At 44.7% G+C, this 19478-nt stretch overlaps 1 protein-coding gene across 3 annotated transcripts in view; it reads left to right on the forward strand.

The window, feature by feature from the left end:
- The first annotated feature begins 413 nt into the window (after positions 1-413).
- Positions 414-19478, forward strand: part of iqsec1b (IQ motif and Sec7 domain ArfGEF 1b) — a 196277-nt gene continuing 177212 nt past the window's right edge. For all 3 annotated transcript variants that reach the window (XM_062544442.1, XM_062544437.1, XM_062544439.1), the window contains exon 1: positions 414-845. In XM_062544442.1, coding sequence (XP_062400426.1) covers positions 562-845 — 284 coding nt within the window. In that variant the 5' untranslated portion in view covers positions 414-561. The remainder of the gene's footprint in view (positions 846-19478) is intronic.

Here is a 19478-nt window from a genome sequence, read left to right on the forward strand (position 1 = left end):
GACCAGATCTGTTTTCCCGCGCGCGCGCGCGAGTGAGTGTGTGTGAGAGAGAGTCCATAAACCTAACGACAGTTTGCATTACATAAAGCGCTTAGTTTTGACAGACTGTTCTAATTGGTCAGGGGGTGCGTCACGGGTCAGGTGGGCAATACCTGTTGAATGAACTGGGGCTGGTCAGCCGGGGTGGCCAACAACATCGTAAAAATATAATACACTCGTTATATTCTTTACGACGCATACGTATCAGCCCTCTGTAGAAATGAAATATGATCGCAGAATATCTAATAAATGTACTTACTATAAAATGTAGCATGCGTGATGTAGTGAGTGCCACGAAAGGGTTAAATTGATTTCCCATCCACGGTGTGGTGTACGGAGGTTAGTTATTGTGGTGCAGAGCAGAGCCTGTGGACGGCGCGCTGCTGCTCACAAACGCCAAGCCAACTTCTTTACTCGCTCAGTCACCACTAAACAAAAACAATGGCGGAGCTACGGAAACGTACCGACTTGGAAATTGACGGCACTCGGTCGTAGAAGCAATAGAGCGGGGAGAATTAGCCCATGGACGGGCAACAGTCCTATCACGAAATGGAAAATCCGACCGAAAACCCCAGCAAGGCGGCGGAATACCTGAAAGAGCTGAATAAAATAATCGAAACACAACAGGAGTTGTTAGAGACGCAAAAGATTCGGATTGAGGAGCTTGAGCTGCAAGTCACCGATCTTTGCAAAGAAAATACTTGTTTGAAGGACCAGCACCAGAGACACCTGGCCACCTGCAGACTGCAACAGAGTAACAGCCACCCCACGCTGGGAGCGATAAAAGAAAATGTTATACAGGAAAAGTAAGTCCTCGCTCATGCTCATTGTGACAGTATCTGTGAGATTATTTCTCCAGTTACCTATGTTATTCTCTTTCAAGTTTGGGTAGCCTTACGTTTTCGCGCTGGCGTATTTCGAAAAATGACACCGACTGACTGGTAGTTCGTGGGGTGGTACGATGCAAACAATTGTTGTGACAGGGTGGCATTCGGTGTGCCGTCACATTCAGTTCCATATGATTAAGTAATTGTCAACGAACTTGCGTTGACTAAAACCAACTAAAGTCTGTGTAATGATTAGCTGAATCAGAATTGAACATTGCGCTGGTGAATGAGATCGGATCAGCCCATCAATACGTAGCGAGACAGGCTCAAATCTGTACCAAGTAGCTTACAGTAGATTGCGTAAAGGCGAAGAGAGTGTAACGGTCACTGGCAGGATTTACGCTCCTCGGTCGACTGCTGTGTGCGTAACCATCTCCATCTCCATAGGGTATGCTGTCAGAAGAATTCAGTGATAGTAACCACGGAACGGTGTGTCTGCCATTCCTTAATGGGCGCGTACGCACATGGAGGTCCTTCTGTTCCTTCAAAGAGGATAAGGCGAAAGTAATACGTGAGACGAAGTGTAGAGTCCTGGGCATTACAGTTGGCATTTCATGCAGAAAAAAATACATTAAGTGCCAGTTGTTAAATCAAGCTGAGAAACCTGCGTACATCAGTTGTATAGGTTTACTAATTTGTGATTTGTACAGGGTGGGGAGCGGTAGTCATCCAATGCCAATTGCAGCCTACAGTACAAAGGATTTATCGCGTTAATATTTCAGTGAATCCAGAAGTGTTGTTTCGAATGTAGCCTATATTTCCTCAATATTGGAACATGTTTCACACTCTGTTCTGTCCTGTCATTGCGCACCATTGTAACAGTTCACCACCTTTCTGGACTTTGAGTGTATCACATCCTACCCAATGAGAATACGTGAGCATGCGGTTTTGTGTAAATGTACAAATCAAGCAGTTCGTACTAGTCAGTATAGTATCCAACACGGTGGCTAAACATTTTAGTGGTGGAGTTAGTCTAGCAGACATCCTCATTTTCGCAACCCCCCCTTAATCGCCTTCGCTGAAACGCCCTCTCCACTAGGGAGATGTGAAACACATTAATCTGTTATTATTTGATTATATATTGATAATCACGATAATGCCTCCTTTTCTATCAGACCTTCCTCCCCTGCTCGGGTGACAGTATTAGTCTTTTAAATGGATTTATTGCAGACACTTATTAATCCAGGATATTTATGGAATACAGCTCCAGTGCAAGCTTTTAGCAGCAGTGGTGTGGTACAGAGCATCAATTTGATTGTGGCCAACTGGATGCTGCCCTGGTCTTCAAAGCACTCTGTGGTCAGTGCCATACCACATGCACTTTTGATTGTGTACATTTTCAGTGGCCTATAACATTGTGTGGTTTATTGGATCCTCCATCAGTGTCATTTACAACTGAGTGCATCTGAGTGCATCTCCCTGTTGTGATGCAGCAAAAGGTTGAGCAGTTTTAAGGCAGTTGTGTAAAACAGTTCTGATTTGCAGTCCTCCCGCAGAACACCCAAATGTAATACCGTTCCTCTTTACATTCCGACACATCAGGTACAGTGGGTGGCAGGTGCCAATCACTCTTTCAGGTATTTTCCCAGGGTTCAGTAGTTTAGCCACTTACTAGGTAAGGAAACCAGTCGAAATCAGGAAAAAAAAGACAAAATTGAAAGGGTAAATAGAAACAAGCAAGCTGTTCTTTCTCTGTTGTTCATAGCAATCTACTTATGATCAAACATCTAATGAATCAAAGCAATTCAAATTCGCTTAGATATGAATGCTTTCAGAAGCACATGAGCTGGGCCTGGCCGGTCAAATCAAATCTGTGGTATTCTTAGTTTCACCTAGATGCAGAAATGTCCCTGAGGTACAAACGTCCTCTCATCAACAATTACCTGAACTTCCTTATTAAGGTCCATGTTTCATGAAGTGAAACTGCGTACTTCTTCATTTCTTGCAGACTCAGCGTCTATTGAGATGCAGTGCGGTTGACTAAAGCACATCCGTACAGTAGAGCACAGGGTTGACTCTATGGGGATGCCTGTGATCTTCCCTTCACGAGTGCTGATTTATGACACGACCTGTGAAAGGCTCAGGCTAGCATCTGTTTTTGATACAGTAACTTGACCTGGTACCTGAGCTGATTTCAGTGTGTGTTTTTGTCCCTATCTTTTGTGCGTGTGTGCGTGTGCGTGTGCGTGTGCGTGTGTGTGTGTGTGTGTGAGTGCGCATGTGAGAGTGTGTGCGAGAGAGCGAGAGAAAGAGAGAGAGAGTGAGGTTTGAATGACTGCTTTCGATTCGTATGCTTTACGTTCCAGAAGGGTGTGATGAGAGGAAGTCCTGAGTGTGCTCCAGAGAGCGAATGAATGACACAGCAGCTGAGCGTGGGCCGAAACCTGCCCTAGTCCGCCACAGAGTAGGTTTAGATCTGTCGGCGCCCACCAGGCATCAGAATCGGACCTCTCAAGTCAGGTGTGAGGCGTGGAATGCCTATCGGAAGTTGTTGTCATGAAGTCGGCACAGCAGGGATGAAATGCTGCACCCTGCTTGGAAATAAAAGCTCTTGGTTTACTCTCTCATGAGTGTGTGAACACTTTAAATATGCTAATCCAGGATCAGCTGTTGTCTTTTACTTAACTGATTGTGTAGGAATATAGTGGGAGGACACTGGCATTAGATCACTTGTAAAGGGCTGCCCTGAGGTTGTTCAGGCACAGGCTGTAATTATTCAACTTTAAGTATTGGACTCTAATGGGCATTCAAAGGCACTTTGAACATTTGAAAAGGGTTCTTGTTCAGCCATCATTTGCAGTTTGTGAGAGTGATTAGCTTTGCTTTTGAGATAACTAGCCACACATTGTCTTGCTGGAGAGGGCTCTGAGGTTATGCATTGTTGCCTTTGTATGATGGTATGACAGTCATTCCATTTATAGCTTGTTAAGGGAAGAGGGACACATTCTTGAATCAACTATAGTTCTATTTTTGTTGTGCTCTGGCATCCGAAGTTTATATTTGAACAAAGATTTGTGTCAAGCTCTCCTCTAACTAGAGCGGGGACAAAGTGGTATGGGAAAAGAAGGAAGAGACAATTGTGTGTGTTTTGTTTTTGATGTGCCTTCCTTCCTGATAGCAGACCATGCCTCTTGAGGGGATGTGCCCGAGTCATAACAGTTCTAAGGTGCCTTTGAGGATCTCGCTGCTCTGAACAGACTTCTCACCCACTGATATAAACAGACTGGTCTTCTGTGCTGCAAAGGCCTTCATAACTTCTGCACTATAAACCTGCAGTGTTTAAAGTTGGTGTTTAAAGGGGTTGGGTGCTGCTACTGCTGCTGCTGCTGCTGGTGGTGGTGGTGGTGGTGGTGGAGAGGAGAGGAGAGGAGAGGAGAGGAGAGGAGTGGAATAAATTTGATGGTGACTTAGGTATTCTGCTCGATCACGCACCGCCCCATGGTGTCCCCGGGCTAGCGGAGCTGAAGCGGCGGAGGAGGCTGCGACCGACTGCCGCCTCTCATGTTCCTGCGCGTACGAGTTTGCCACGTCAGCTCCTGCGCCTCGCGTTACTGCTGACCACAGCGAGCTGGCAATCCCGGGCCTTGGCTCGGAAAAAAAGGTCCGCCCCGGCTCAGATAGCTGCTGGCAGTCGCTGCGGACCTGTCCCCAGTCCGGTCCGGACCCGCTAGGTTTGGCCCGGGTTGGGGCCGGACGCGCTCTGGAGTCGCCCCCATCGCCTGGCGACCGAGGGGAGCTCCCTTGCATATCAACGACGCGGGGGGAAGGTTGCGGCGCGAGGGGACCGTAAAAAGCTAAACGGAGCTGTCTCCCGTCACCTTGTTAGTCGCGGGGCCGCTATAGCGTTGTCATAAAGTTGAAGGCTGAATCTCTCATGGGACAGTTTATCAAAGGATCACCTCCGTCGTGTCCTCTGTGTCAGCTGTCACACGGAAGCGCTCGCTCTAACAGGCGCCTATTTGTGTTGTGGGAGAGGGGGCATTATGCCCGCACACAATGTAATTAGGCTTTTGCGTTCTTATTGTTTCCTTGCAGAACAGGCCTACAGGGAAATGGAAGGGGCAAATATCATCTTCTATATTGAAAACAGCGTGAGGTTTGCCCTCAAATGTGCAAGCTCCCCTGTATAATAAATACAGTATCATCTTCATTCATGTCAGCTGCTATGCAATTTGAGAGGCTTGACATTTTCTCGTTCAGGTTGGGCAACCTGCCACTCGGACTTTCTGAGCAAGGCATTCTGCAACTTTCAGAATGCCGGGTAATTAACTATATGAATAAGAATGTGTTGTGTTGCCCTGGGCTAGAGCACTGTGGACAGCTTGTGACATAAAAGAGAGGGAGCGAGAGAGAGAAAGAGAGAAAGAGAGAGAGAGAATGTGTGTGTGAGAGAGAGAGAGAGAGAGGGAGGCAGGCAGAGAAATGTCATCTATCTCAGTTGGCAGTGAAGTGTCAGAGAAAGCCTTTGGGTGGTCCTGTTCGAGAGAGAGAGAGAGAGAGAGAGAGAGAGAGAGAGAGAGAGAGAGAGAGATGGATGGAGAGACAGAGAGATATGGAGGGATGGAGAGAGGGGTGGAAAGAGAGGGATATACAGAGAAGCACAGACAGGAAAAAACGAGTAAACAGATGTTAGGAGGCATTCTTAAGCAAATGAAATATTGATGGTCACAGGGACTGTTTAAAGATCTCCTCTCGTAAGCATATACAATTTGACACTCTGCTCCTCGTCACATGTTTGATGTGATGTTTTCTCCTTTCATCTACTCTTAATCTATACTGTAGCTTATGGCTGCAGTGGTGATCAGGAGCACTCAACCATTTTACTTATTATGCCCCCATCAAGTCTTTTGATTTGGCTCTCTCTCTTTTTATATATTTTCATTTGCCATTTTAGGCACTACGGGTCGTTCGTGCCGTGAATGCTTGACTGTGCTTTTTTAGAAAAAAAACAACCTTCATTTTTGGCTGTGTGGGATAGTGGTAGTGGTATTATAACATATTTATATAATGCAACCGGGCTGCTCCCTGAAAAAGAAATGTTCTTTAAGACATTGACTTTCCCATTAGCACATTAACTGCTCTCTTTGAAGTAGCAGTCCAATTGAAATTGTTCGGAGACAACATTATGAACTACTGAAGGATTCGGTGGCCTTCATTATAAATCATCTTGTAGGAATGAACCATAGGATCAGCTCTGTAACCTGTAAACGGTTTTTTTACAATTTTATTTATCCTTCCATTAAGATTCCCAGGAATTTTGATATGTGGACGTTGCATTGAATGCCGTATGCGTTCATTCATGCTTTGCAGAGCATTCAGCTTGGTCATAATCATGTGAGTTACTCTGCTGATTGCTTTTGTAGCATGGCTTAGTCTGTTTTCAGTATCAAATGAATTGCAGTTATGAGGGCAAAGGAAATAAAATAGTAGAATGATGAATATGAAAAAAATGAAATATCATCGCCAGTTTATTTTTTAAATAACAAACGTCTAATCTAATCTTTTCAGAATGAATGAAGCACAGGCAAGCAATATGTCTCCTTCTGTTACTGTGCATTATTAAAAATGTGTTTATCTCTATAAAGAGACACATGAATGGCCACTGCTTTTCCTTACCAAACTAAGCCTGGCTCAACTGAGCATAACATGCAACACTTGTCATACAGTACTACAGTACTATTTGCAGGGATTATCTGTTCTGCTGCCATTTGCACTGGGGGTCCTGCGAGTCTTTACACAATTCTGCATATTCATACTGTGTTAAAGGCAGGGTGTGCTGTACTTATTTACAGTGCGTTTTTAGCATGTGCGTCACCAGGCCTTTGGCTTTCATTTGTAAAAGGGTGATAACACTGTCCATGGGATCTTATCAGCAGTGCAAATGGAGCCCATCCATCATGGGGGCATTGCTCAGCGGTGTCCTGCTCAGTGGGAAAAGGCCTCCTAACGGGAGCACTATCCGTTACTCTGACGAGAGACGGCGAGCGAGAAAGACAGACAGAGAGAGAGAGAGAGAGAGAGAGAGAGAGAGGGAGGAAGGAAGGAGAGAGAGAATTGGGAATTATCCGAGAAGAAACTGTGTTCCACATAGTTGTTCCACCCTCTCTGACTTTGACAATCCCAATTAGTCTTCTCTCTAATGACATTCCTCAGGAAAACGAGTGCCAGATTACAAACAAAAAAAAATTCCACAAAGACTTCAGCTGGCAAAGCCATGGGCCAGTTCTGTTTGATTAAGTGTAATCTACTCTTTAGTTAAGTGTTAAGTACGAATTAAGATATTTGAAGAAAGAGGCCTTGTTGCCAGTCTTTGAGTCCTTCTGATTGTCCTCTAAAGGACTTTGTCAATGCATTCGACACTATATATACTCCTTCCTAAGCATAGTACAGTATAATGTGCAAGATGGCGGAGAATCCTAAGACTACAGCTAACCTTGAATGATCACAGTCTTCCAGTGCACGTGGGACCTAATTGACTGATTGATCTTTCGCCATTGACTCTGGAGCCCAGCGAGCGCCTATTAGTCACCAAAGGCCAGTGCCCTGCTCCCGGACCCTGATGGAGCTGGTCCTTTATTGGCTTCTGTCCGGGGATCCTAGCTGAGAAAACGTGGCCCGTGAGATGCCACAATGAGTGATGCTTATTGGAGTCTGCAGCCACCGCTCGTCCATGGGCCTTGAGAGAGCCATGCCACGCCACGCCAAGCCGCGCCACGCCAAGCCAGGAGTTATGGGACTTGATCCACTGGGCAGGCTGGGCAAGCCTGGAGAAGAATGGACTGCAGCCCATGCAGTTGAGGGGGCGAGTGGGGGGGTTGTTTGGAGCGAGAGCAGCAAGCTTTCAGTCTTTTTTTTTTTTCTTCAGAGGGAGTAAGCTGGCTGCTATCAAAATGTCACCCTGGTTGATGGTGTGTGCTATGGTATTTGGAGTTATGACTCTCTACTTGCCTGCTGAAATGACTTGAAGATAATGGGGGCGGGGGGGGGGGGGGGGACACGTTTGTGATTCTCTTGCTGTGTTGTTGACGGGACCAACCACTTAATGCTAATTAGCATCTATCTACAAGATAGAGCCCCAGTGCTTATTGACTTACAGCACATTGTAAGGGAATGGACTGTTTATTCTAGAAATGGCCTTTATGACTTGTGTCTCGATGATATCAGTTGTTTTCATTAAACCTCCTACTGGTTGTGTAATTCTATCTTGCGGGGTCACCTGGAGGCCCTTATCATACAGAGCCACATGGTAGGATTGCAAGGGAGCCAAGGACTGATCCTGTTGCACCATGCCTTGTCGTCTCCATTTTGCATTGAGGCTGGCTGTTTGTAGCCATATCTACCATTTACAATGATATTTAAGCATATAAATGATCCAATCATTTCTGTTCAGTTCAGTTAATTTCCTTTAAATGATTAAGTACGTTTTTAATACTAACTTGCTCTATAGTATATTGTTCATATTATTATCATTATTATGCAAATTGAAAGAATTTTACTTCTTTGTATTTGAAAGGAATCTATGTACAAAGAGCATCAAGGATAATGCTGTCCAAGAAAGGGTTCTAACTTGTCCACAGTGCCACTGCATTTTCAAGTTGAATGACCTTCAACTAAAATTTCAAGCACATTTATGTTTTTTGGAATGTCCACCAGCGTGTTTCAAATGACATCCGCTTCATATGATTAATAATCAACAGTCGATCTGGAGATGGTGTCAGACTGAGAATGGGCTCTTAGAGGACCTGTAGAGAGGCCCTTGAAAGGTTCCAGATTGCGGATTGTTTCTGAGAGAGCACTAGAATGTGGCAGGACTGAAAGGACGTGCTAGACTCATGAATGATGTGCTGCCCCCTCCCCCGTTATCTTCAGCAGAGCTGGACAGGATTGTAGTGAGCGGGAAGAAAAGGGCGCCTCGTCGTTTCTGTGAATGACGGCTCATAGCCACCCCTACATGGCTGGTTGTTGTAGCCGCTGAGCCGACTCTCGCAGCTGCAGGAGTTTAATTCCCGCCGACATGAAAAAAAATGTTTCATTGAGATGGGAGGTGAGGACGACAGGTTAAACTTCATAATGGAGGTGGACCCATTCATGCCTCACTCAGCTGTCACTGCCAGAGAAGTTGTGCAGGGAAGCTGCCAAAACATTAAAAAGCTTCACGTCTCAAATAGACCGAACAAGCAGCCCTAGCATCCATAACTACAACAACTGCCATCCTCTCCCCATCTCTCTCTCTCTCTTTCTGTCTCTCTCTCTCTCTCTCTCTCTCTCTGATCCCTGCATGCTATTTCTGGAACAAACCGGAAAAAATGACAGCTGTTAGGGCTGTTGTGTACCTTGTGCTTGACAGTACACGGGCGGAAGGCATCCAACATCCAGGTTAGGTGGGATATTTGATTATTTGATTATTTTCTTCCTTTTATTCTGAGCCGTGTCCACTAATGGCGAGTTTCCTAAACGCTGACCCATCGGACGGCGAGGAGAGCGTAATGGCTCACGGCTCAACGGACGGCGCTTGCTGACCGACTCCTGCCCTTCATTTCCTCGTGGCATTTGCTCGTTTGGCGGAGCCGAGACCTGGCCGGATCAAAGCAGGGGCTACACTCGTTCTCCACCCAACATATCCCATCCTTACCCCCCCTACCCGAGCCCCACCCCTGGGTATGAGGGGAGTTCAATTTCCAGGGCAGGCCGGGGGGCGGGGGAGGGCTGACATGGTAACCGATTCATCTGCCAGTGATGGGGTAGACATTTCGGTAAAAAACGAACATCGTTACTCAAGCCTGACGAGACGGGGGCTATTTCTCTTTTGCTTGATGGAGGAAACCTCATTTGTGTGCATCATCCACACACTATTATCCATACAAACTGCCTCAGTGTTCAGCTTGCCACAAATGTCCACGCTGTGCATTTCACAGGTAGTGACATTTATTGGAGAAATGCTGCATTTGGATAGTGCAGTTAGAACGTTTTACTTCTTATTAAACAATTCTTTTTCTATCTTTTCTTTCTTCTTCTGTCAGACCTGTCTTTTACCTTCAGGCCTATTACTTGTTTTACCTGTAAAATACAATTTGGACTACAGTATATTGATGCACACACCAAGACCATTCCATCGAGTCTGACACAATCTAGAGTGTATGCAGAGACAGAAGAGTTTGCTAATAGTAGAGGGTAGTAAATCCAGAGATATGTGAAATGTGCAAGTTAGTCAGAGATGACAGGAGGTAGTATAGCAGTGGATTGGGTTCCACACTTCCCTCTTCATCACTCTGTGTTGCACCCACACTGTAATGGCGGAAATCCCCTTGAGAAAATCAGTCTTTCCTCATATCGTTTTTAGACTCATAGCATTTCGGACCGTGCTCGTAACTTAATAAGATTGATATACCCCCCCCATGCGCTGACTGTACAGTACATCTCCGAGGGAAGTCCTGGGGGAAGAAACGTCTCAACCCAATCCAGTACAAGAGGCCCAGCTCTCTCTAGGTGACAGCTTGGGTTTTAGGGCTGCCGCAATCCCTCTCGTGTGTCTAAAGAGCCATGGGAAGCCCTGGGAAGCCTTGGCAGCTGCTCCCCAATCTTGCTGTTCAATTTGGCCTGATTTCTTTTTGAAGCATCTGATGGTGGAGGTGTATGATTGGGGAGGGGATTCAATGGGGCATTTATGAGTATTCCCTGTCAGTGGCCTGGCCGTGGTGATTAAGACCCCCCATGTCCAGTCAGTTTGGAACATGGTGGGGAGGATTCTGTGTGGTATTATACATGTATGTGGGTAGTCCGTGTGATTAGGGGTGGTATGAGAGAGAGAAAGAGAGAGTGTGTAGCTGTGCGTTCAGATCAAAAGCGTCAAGAGCGCCGGATATCATTCATTTTCTATGGAGAGTCGGCGTTACTGGCGTCAAAAGCGTTCTGGCGTGAGCGTGGCTTCATGAGCGTCACGGGCGTCAAAAAAAAGTTGAGCCTCAGTTAACTTTATGGTAATGAGCTATGACATGGTTCGGCGTCAACCAATCAGAATGTCGAACTCGCAGGATTGCTGCTTGTGGTTTGTTCGAATGTTTCACGTCATGACTTTGACGAACTGGGTTGAGCGTCGCGCTATGAGCTTCACCATCGACTTTGATGCTTTTGACGGTTTTGGTCTGAATGCACAGTAAGAGAGAGAGACTAAAAACAGAGGCCCTGGGGGCTTGCTGAGACACTAGAGAGTGGAGGTGTTGTCACTTGCTCTTCCTCAGGGTACAGGGTTTCGCACTCACTCAGAAAGGGGCTCTGATATGCTGATCTCTGATTGGTCACTGATAACAGTGTATACTGCCAATCAAAATCTCATGGAAAAGCTATTATAAATGAATAAACTGGTATGACTAATGTCAATAGAGTTTACTACAGTGGAATTTAGCCTTTAGAAGTGTTGGGCAATATTATGGATGGGAAATAAATGTGCCTAATGCCACTTTCCTCAAAGACATAAGACTCCAGTATTCTCTTGCCTGTATTCATTGCCTGCCTTTTTAGTCTACATTCATCACCCTTGGATGTGCATTTTGCCATCAGCCTAATGACATGAGAAAAATCTCATTGGCTCCCTAATTGGGCCAATCATGTGACGTCTGCATGCTCATCCATGAAGAGCCCACCTACACAGAGAGCCACTTTGATCTCGTCCACAGATGGCTTGAGACCAGGTTATAGCAGGTCATTTGATGTACTGTTTGATGGTTTAAAACACAGATCCACTTTAACCCTCTCTGGTTTAAAACCCTCAGATTGATCTCTCCAGGTGTGTGGCAGTAATACATCCAAATAAATAAATGAATAGTAGAGTGCTTGTTTTCCCAACAGCCATTCATCGGCATGGAGATCTTTGCTTGTTTTGCGTATGATGTGTGGTATGGAATTGGCACAACAAGCAGCCACGTGACTATGTTTCTTTCACAGAGACCAATTATCAGCATTAGAGTGGCTGTGACATGCTAAATTATTCATGTTGTGTTGTAATAATGTGGACTGTTGAGCACGCAACCATTCCACCAACACTGGACTGCAGTACATAACCAGCATTTCGTCGTGTGACACAAGGCTTGTGAATTGAATGATTGCTCCTCGCCAGAATGCTTAAAAAGTATAAAGGCCTGATGTCATCCATTTTCTCCTTGAGGAAGTAAACGCTGTCAGCCTCTAAAAGCAGCCCCGAGCCTGAGAGATGAGTTTATTTATCAAGAGAACATCTGCAGCACTTAAGTGCATTTACTCAGTCAGTCAGTTCTCTCTCCCGAAAAAATGCTCTGCATGTCTAAGGCCAGCTGCTCTCTCTCTCTCTCTCTCGCTCTCTCTCTTTCTCTGTCTCTCTCCGACTTCAGTTTCAGTTGCTTAAACAGTAGTTTCCGCCTTCAACCTCTTTGAGTCATGGAAGTCTCAAACCCTAATTTTTTTTGTTGAAAAAACGATGACAAACGTTGCTTGAAGCAATGCTAATGTGGAAGGGGGGAGCGGCACGCCCACTGGTCTTGTTTGAAATTGAATGCATAAATGAATGCTCCCGAAGCCGTCGCCGGATGACTGTCCAATGAGAAGATGAGTGGGGCTGGTGATTCACTGCCTCAGTCAGTGTCTGGCTTTTCCCTCCATGGCACCCTCACCAGTTAAGAGTCGGTTCGACAAAGTGTCATGGCTAATGATTTAATCTTTAATAAGTAGCCTATCCGACTATTTTGACACGATAGCCACTAAAATGGAAATGGACTGCTCTGTTGTCACTAAGCTCCTTTGTCCAATTTAAATTCAGATTTTTTTTTGCCGCAAATTATCTTCCATCAGGAATCCAAGAGGAGACCATTATCTGTCAAGCCTAATTCAGATTGGCCTTTAAACATAGTAAGGTGCTGTATTTTATTCTGATATCACACATTTGTAGTAATTGCAACTGGATCCTTATCTAAAGGATCATGTACCTCAAACACTTCTCTCGGTTTAGTGGCATATTCCTGTAGCTTTTTCTGGTAGAGCAAGGTGCTAAAAACTCAAGCTAATGGGTTTTGTTGCTAGGGAGGGCATGCACATACTGACTAAATTAACCTTCATCTGTCCGATTGCATTAAAGAAGCTTAATAAATGGAGTTAAATGTGCCCAACGTGCATGGTATATGGACATATCTACATCCACACACTAAGCCTGCTCATCCTACTTCTGTTTGCTTTGAAATCTCTCTGTTTTCCGGTACCATTCATTTAGATGCGGTGTGGACGCCGGAACTTTCTGGCATTCTAATGTTGACATTTACCTCCAGATGTGCATCTGTGTCATCTGCAAATGCAAATGTCAGTGGGAACACCGTTTCAGTAATAGGCAGGCACGTACTGTAGACGGTTATTTCCGGTGTATTAGCCGCATCGTGTATAAGCCACAGGACGGTGTTTTATGCAATTTAAAAAGAAACAAAACCATATTAACTGCTCCCATGTATTAACCAAAATCAATGTATAAGCCGCGGGTAATAGTTGGGAAATGACGGTAGCCTACCGTTTCTGTGCCTGTGCCTGTGTCTATGGGCTGTGGGTAAAAAGTTGGTGTTTCTACGAAGGTATAAATGTTGCTCTTTAGATTCACCAAGGAGGAAATGAGATTGGGTAATGAGAGTATAATAATGAAGTTGCTCTTTGCCATGAGGTTAGACTGTGCTTCAGTCGGAAGGTCACCTCTGGTGCCAGAAACAGGGGGGGGGGGGGGGTCTGGTGTTCAAGGGCCAAGTGGAGAGGACTACAGGTGGGCAGGGCCTGTCTAGCGTCAGGTCAGCGGGCAGCAAGATCAAAACACCCACCCAACCCAACCTGCTGGGGGCGTCTTAATTAGCCCGCCATATGAAAGGCCTCCACTCCACTCCTCTCCTCTCATCTCCTCGCTCTCTTGCTCGGCACTCATGATGTGCTGTCTCTCTCTCTCTCTCTCTCTCTCTCGCTCTCTCTCTCTCTCTGTGTCTGTGTCTGTGTGTCTCTCTCTCTCACTCTCACACATACAGGCACACACAGTAGACTCCGGCTTTTGGTAATTAGCACTGTGATTAATGAGGATAATTTGAATTTATGTAACAGGTTAACTAGACACAACGTATGATGTAGCACCCTGGGGGAAGGGGGGGGGGGGGGTGGGGGGCTCTTTCATAGTGCCCATCAGTCGCGTGGGATGATGAATGTGGGACTACGCTGGGCGGCTGTGCTGGGTTGTAAACACGCAGACCTACACTCTGGTTTCCATTGTCTTGCTCGACCAGAGCTGCTGATGGCTTTTGCATCACCAGTTTCTCAATTTTTCAAAGGGGATTTTGATTTAATGATAACCTTTGTGTTACAGAATAGGGGAATTCCAAAGGGGATTTTTTTTTTATCCGTGCCAGTGAATACTCTACCATGTGTTCTGCAAGTCATCTTTTCCAATTTATTATTAGTAATCATGCATCAGCATATTTTCGAGGCCCTTCTTCCAGGGAGAGCATTTCTAAGAGGATTATCTGATGGTTGACATGTCTCCTCAAGCATAGATCTGCATAGCTAAATGCTTGGCGCTATTAAAATAGCGTGCGGCAATTGTGCATTATTTATGAGCGATGGCGAGCGTGTTTTTAGGCGTACTCTAGGAAGCGTGCCTTAATCTCACATTATGAGTTGTGACCTGTCATGGCCAGTGATCTTGGCTCACATTAATCAATCGCTTTCCATTTGTGCAAGTGGAGAGCCATAGATGACAGGCTAGGCCTTTTTTTATTTATATATATATATATATATATATATATTTTTTTTTTTTACCAAGTCATCGCTTTAAAGCTCCGCCGTAATGGTGGGCCTTTCATCAAATCCCTTCCCCCCGGGTGCCACTAGGAACATGCTCGTGTATTAGGCCACCGGTACCTCTACACATACAGAAGCACGCAGACACACACCGACACACAGACACACACACACACACATACACACATACATACATTATTATGTTTATGTTCCTCAGATCTCCGGAGCTTTTGTCTGCACTCCCGTCCATTATCGTCGGCGCAGACATCAAACCGTCGAAAACTAGCCGCCTCAGTGTTTTAATCTTCTCCCTTTACTTGGGGGTTAATCCCATTATAAAGTGGAAGGTGTAATGGCTAATCACGGCGAGAGCTACAAGATAATTAGCAACAGCACATTTTCCGCAGCCGATGCTCCGAACGGTCTGCAGCGTAAGCAGTGTACACGTAGGCCTGTTGTGGTGGTGTTCACAGAACACCTTTTGATCTTTTGACGTATGTCAAATGTAAATATGTGTAAGATGTACTTTGTCAATGGATTTGTGTCTTGAGCTGATGAAAATACTGTATATATATATGTAGACTGCAAGGAGAGAATGTTTTTCTTATCACTGAGCGAACAGTGACGTTCTCCAAGGGCTTCCCGGCTCGCTGGGAGTTGTTCGGCCACAGATGTTGGCTCGCGCATTGTGTCAGGCATGGGCCACTAATCCCTCAGCTTGTCCCGAGAGAATCAGACGGGCCGCTTTTACCCAGGACCTGAACTGTGCTGAACCTTTAAGCGCCATCCTCCACTCTCGATTTAGGCCCCGGTTTCCCAGGGAGGGGGTGGGGTGGGGCTGGGGCTGGAGAGGGTGATTATGTCATTGTCAACAGCTTTATGCGGGTTGCGTAATTCCTTCAGCTGGGCATACGTGGATATTCCATTGCTGGCTGATAAACTAATGCCTCTATCTCCGAGCCCTCCGTGACTCCGTGAGCCGGAACTCGCCCACTCGTGTGCATGTAATATCTCCTAAACCAGGCCGGCCGTAAAATGAGGAGAGAAAAAACAATTGAGATATGGATATCAATTAACGGAAGTGTCATGGGAGGAATATGGCAAGAGTCTGTAGCTGGTCTAAAGTGCTGCCAAATGGTGTTTGGATTGAAGTGAAACATCAACAGTATCGTCTGCATTTTCCATATTCCACGCTGATAAGTCAACACTGTTCTGTTTTCCGCTTGCTGTGTCTGAACAAAAGCACATGAATAAATAAAGTGGTTATTTATTGATGTATTTATTTATTTTGTCTCTATCTTTCCCTTTTCCTCTCCTTTCTGTCACTCTCTCTCTCTCTCCCTCTCTATCTCTCTGTCTGTTTCCCTTTTTCTTTCTCCTGCTCTATTTTTCTCTATAACTCTGTCCCCTTTCTCTCTCTATCTATTCCTCTTTGCCTTTCTCCCTCACCCTATCTATCCTCCCTTTCCCTTCTCTCTCAATATCTCTGTTTCTCTCCTCCCTCGCTCCCTCCCTCCCTCTTTCCTGTCTCTCTCTCTCTCTCTGGACTGTGGTGCAGAGCCAGGCTGGGCTGGATGCCTTATGCCCATGTGATTGATAATGCTTCTCATTACTTGTGCCATTTTATCTCTGCTTTCCCCGGGAAGGCCTCATGCAGCGGCTGTCTATCTGCCTGAAGCACCTACTAATGACTCGAAAGACACACACACACACACACACACACACACATGCACACACGTACCACAGACACACCCTCCCTCACTCGCGTGCCTCACACATGCCACAACTGCTGCCAGAGTTGAGAGGCTCCCTTTAGCCAAGAGCAACACATGTACCCGTTCTCACTGAAAATATATATATATAATATATACCAATATCAATGCAGATTATTACAACATGTTCTATTCATGACAACCTAAATTGTTGAGAAAACAGCTTAGGGTCATTCCACCTCAATTCAACGGATTTTAGAGAACATTTCTGCTTGACCATCTCAGATTTGCTTCAAACTTTTACCATCTAAAGAGTAACCATTTAAACTAACTTAGCCAAAATATTAGATCGGTATACCTAATACATCCAGAGAAAAACATTTTTGAACATGGTACCCCCCTTCTGATTTTTGGCACATTGGCGCCCTCATCTAAATCTGCATCAAAGTTCAGATGTCATTATCTCAAAAAGTGTTCAAGCTAAAGACTTCAAATTTTCTGTGAATAATGATTGCTACCTATAGATTCCACATATTCATTCGTAAGTCATATGTGTTGACACTGACTGTGTTTCAATCTTGTGAAATCAGAAGAAAAATTGCAGATTTCTTTCACACCCCCTCATTGGGTGCCCCATTACACAATTTGGAAACAAAATGTTTGGCAAATGGTTATGTCTCTCTACAGAAGTGTTTAAGCTGTCTTTGAAAAAGCAATGAAGAGGTGTCTATATTGCTTTTTTGTTGGAAGTATTGTAACACAAAACTGAAAAACAATCAATTTGGATAATATTGTATCTCCCCATTACAGAGGTATGACAAGCTATACCAATGAATTGAACACATCTCCAGAAAGAGTACGGAATGGGCTTTCAGACTGTGAAATTTCAAGATGGTATTATGGCTATGGTTATTGAAATGTTATTTTTGAAATATTGGTCTACTATAACGACACATTGCTGATATCCATGAACAGTGACATCTAGTGGCATTAAATAGTGTCAGCAGCAATTTATTTCGGAAATACAGGAAATATTTTATTAGTTCATCACTATCATCATTTACATCAAGTAAATGAAAATATAAATGTTTAACAGTATGAGACATAAACATCTGATACTTAGGAATAAGACAAGGATTATGAGATCATTAAATAATGGCACAAAAAAGCAACGCTAATTGTTGTAATAGACCAATATTTAAAAAAATGTTTTTTAATAACTGCAGCCATAATACCATCTTGAAATTTCACAGTCTGAAAGCCCATTTCATACTCTTTCTGGAGATGTGTTCAATTCATTGGTATAGCGTGTCATACCTCTGTAATGGGGAGATACAATATCATCCAAATTGATTATTTTTCAGTTTTGTGTTACAATACTTCCAACAAAAAGCGATATAGACACCTCTTAATTACTTTTTCAAAGACAGCTTAAACACCTCTGTAGAGAGACATAACCATTTGTCAAACATTTTGTTTACAAATTGTGTAATGGAGCACCCAATGTGGGGGTTGAAAAAAAATCTGCCATTTTTCTTCTGATTTCACAAGATTGAAACACAGTCAGTATCAATACATACGGCCTACGAATGAATATGTGGAATCTATAGGTAGCAATCATTATTCACAGAAAATTTGAAGTCTTTAGCTTGAACACTTTTTGAGATAATGACATCTGAACTTTGCTGCAGATCTAGATGAGGGCTCCAATGTGCCAAAAATCAGAAGGGGGGTACCATGTTCAAAAATGTTTTTCTCTGGATGTATTAGGTATACCGATCTAATATTTTGGCTAAGCCAGTTTAAATGGTTACTCTTCAGGTGGTAAAATGTTGAAGGAAATCTGAGATGGTCAAGCAGAAGGCATTTGTTGAATTGAGGTGGAATGACCCCTTAATCTTGTGACAGTAGTTTCGACTATTTCCATGCTGAGATATTGTTTTGTGCTGTATGAATACATTGACAAACTTTCCATGGTAATGTTCTGCCAGATTATCTTCTTAAAAGAAAATGAATCTAGTCTTCATTGCACCTTTTGTTCTATACCTAGACAAATCGTGTGTGTGTGTGTGTGTGTGTGTGTGTGTGTGTGTGTGTGTGTGTGTGTGTGTGTGTGTGTGTGTGTGTGTGTGTGTGTGTGTGGTGTGTGTGGTGTGTGTGGTGTGTGTGGTGTGTGTGGTGTGTGTGGTGTGTGTGGTGTGTGTGGTGTGTGTGGTGTGTGTGGTGTGTGTGGTGTCTTGGCCAGTTCACAGGGGACAGAGGGTCAGGTCCCTTGTTTACACTGATGTCCCAGAATATATCACCTGCTCTGACACCCTGTGCGGGGTTGAGGGGGCGGTGGCAGGGACAGGAAGTGGAGGAGGAAGTAAGGCCACAGCTGGGTCGTGGCTCCGTGGCGGGCCTGAATAACGGGAAGAGAGAGCACGCAGAGATAAGGGGACAGGAAACGGCTGGAGTGAAATCCCCTCTCCCTCCCTCCCTCCCCCCACTCTCTCTATCTCTCTCCTCCCTTGTTTCTCTCTTTCTCTCTCTCCCTTCCTTCTCTCCCCCCTTCATTCTCTCTCTCTTTCTCCCTTCCTTGTTTCTTTTTCTTTTTCTTTCCCTCTTTCCCTTCTCTCTCTTTCGCTCTCTCTGTCCTTCTCTCTCTCTGTCCTTTTTTTCTGTGCCATTTCTCTATTATCCTCATCTGTCTCCGTTTCCCTGTTGCCCTTTCTCTCTCTTTAGTTCTATTCTTTATTCCTTTTTCTCAATGTCTTTGTTTTGCTCTGTTTCTGATTCTTGTACTCGGTCTCTCACTCTCCTTCTACCGTGTAGCCATGAGGGACCCCAAGTGCTTTTCAAACAGCTGAAAAGGTCTTCCCATGGAATGATTTCTTTTCCAGAGGGATTTTGACATTTCATGCATTATTAAACTGCTTTTACCTCTGACTTGGTGACTGGAGTCATTGAGATATGTTTGCAAGAGACCCCCCCCCCCCCCCTCCACACTCCCCGAACAGAGAGAGCTAAAATGTTGGTTAATAAAAATCCCTGTCAAACATATGTGCCCTGTCTC

This window comes from Sardina pilchardus, chromosome 9, assembly GCF_963854185.1.
Source record: "Sardina pilchardus chromosome 9, fSarPil1.1, whole genome shotgun sequence".
NCBI classification, from domain to species: domain Eukaryota; kingdom Metazoa; phylum Chordata; class Actinopteri; order Clupeiformes; family Clupeidae; genus Sardina; species Sardina pilchardus.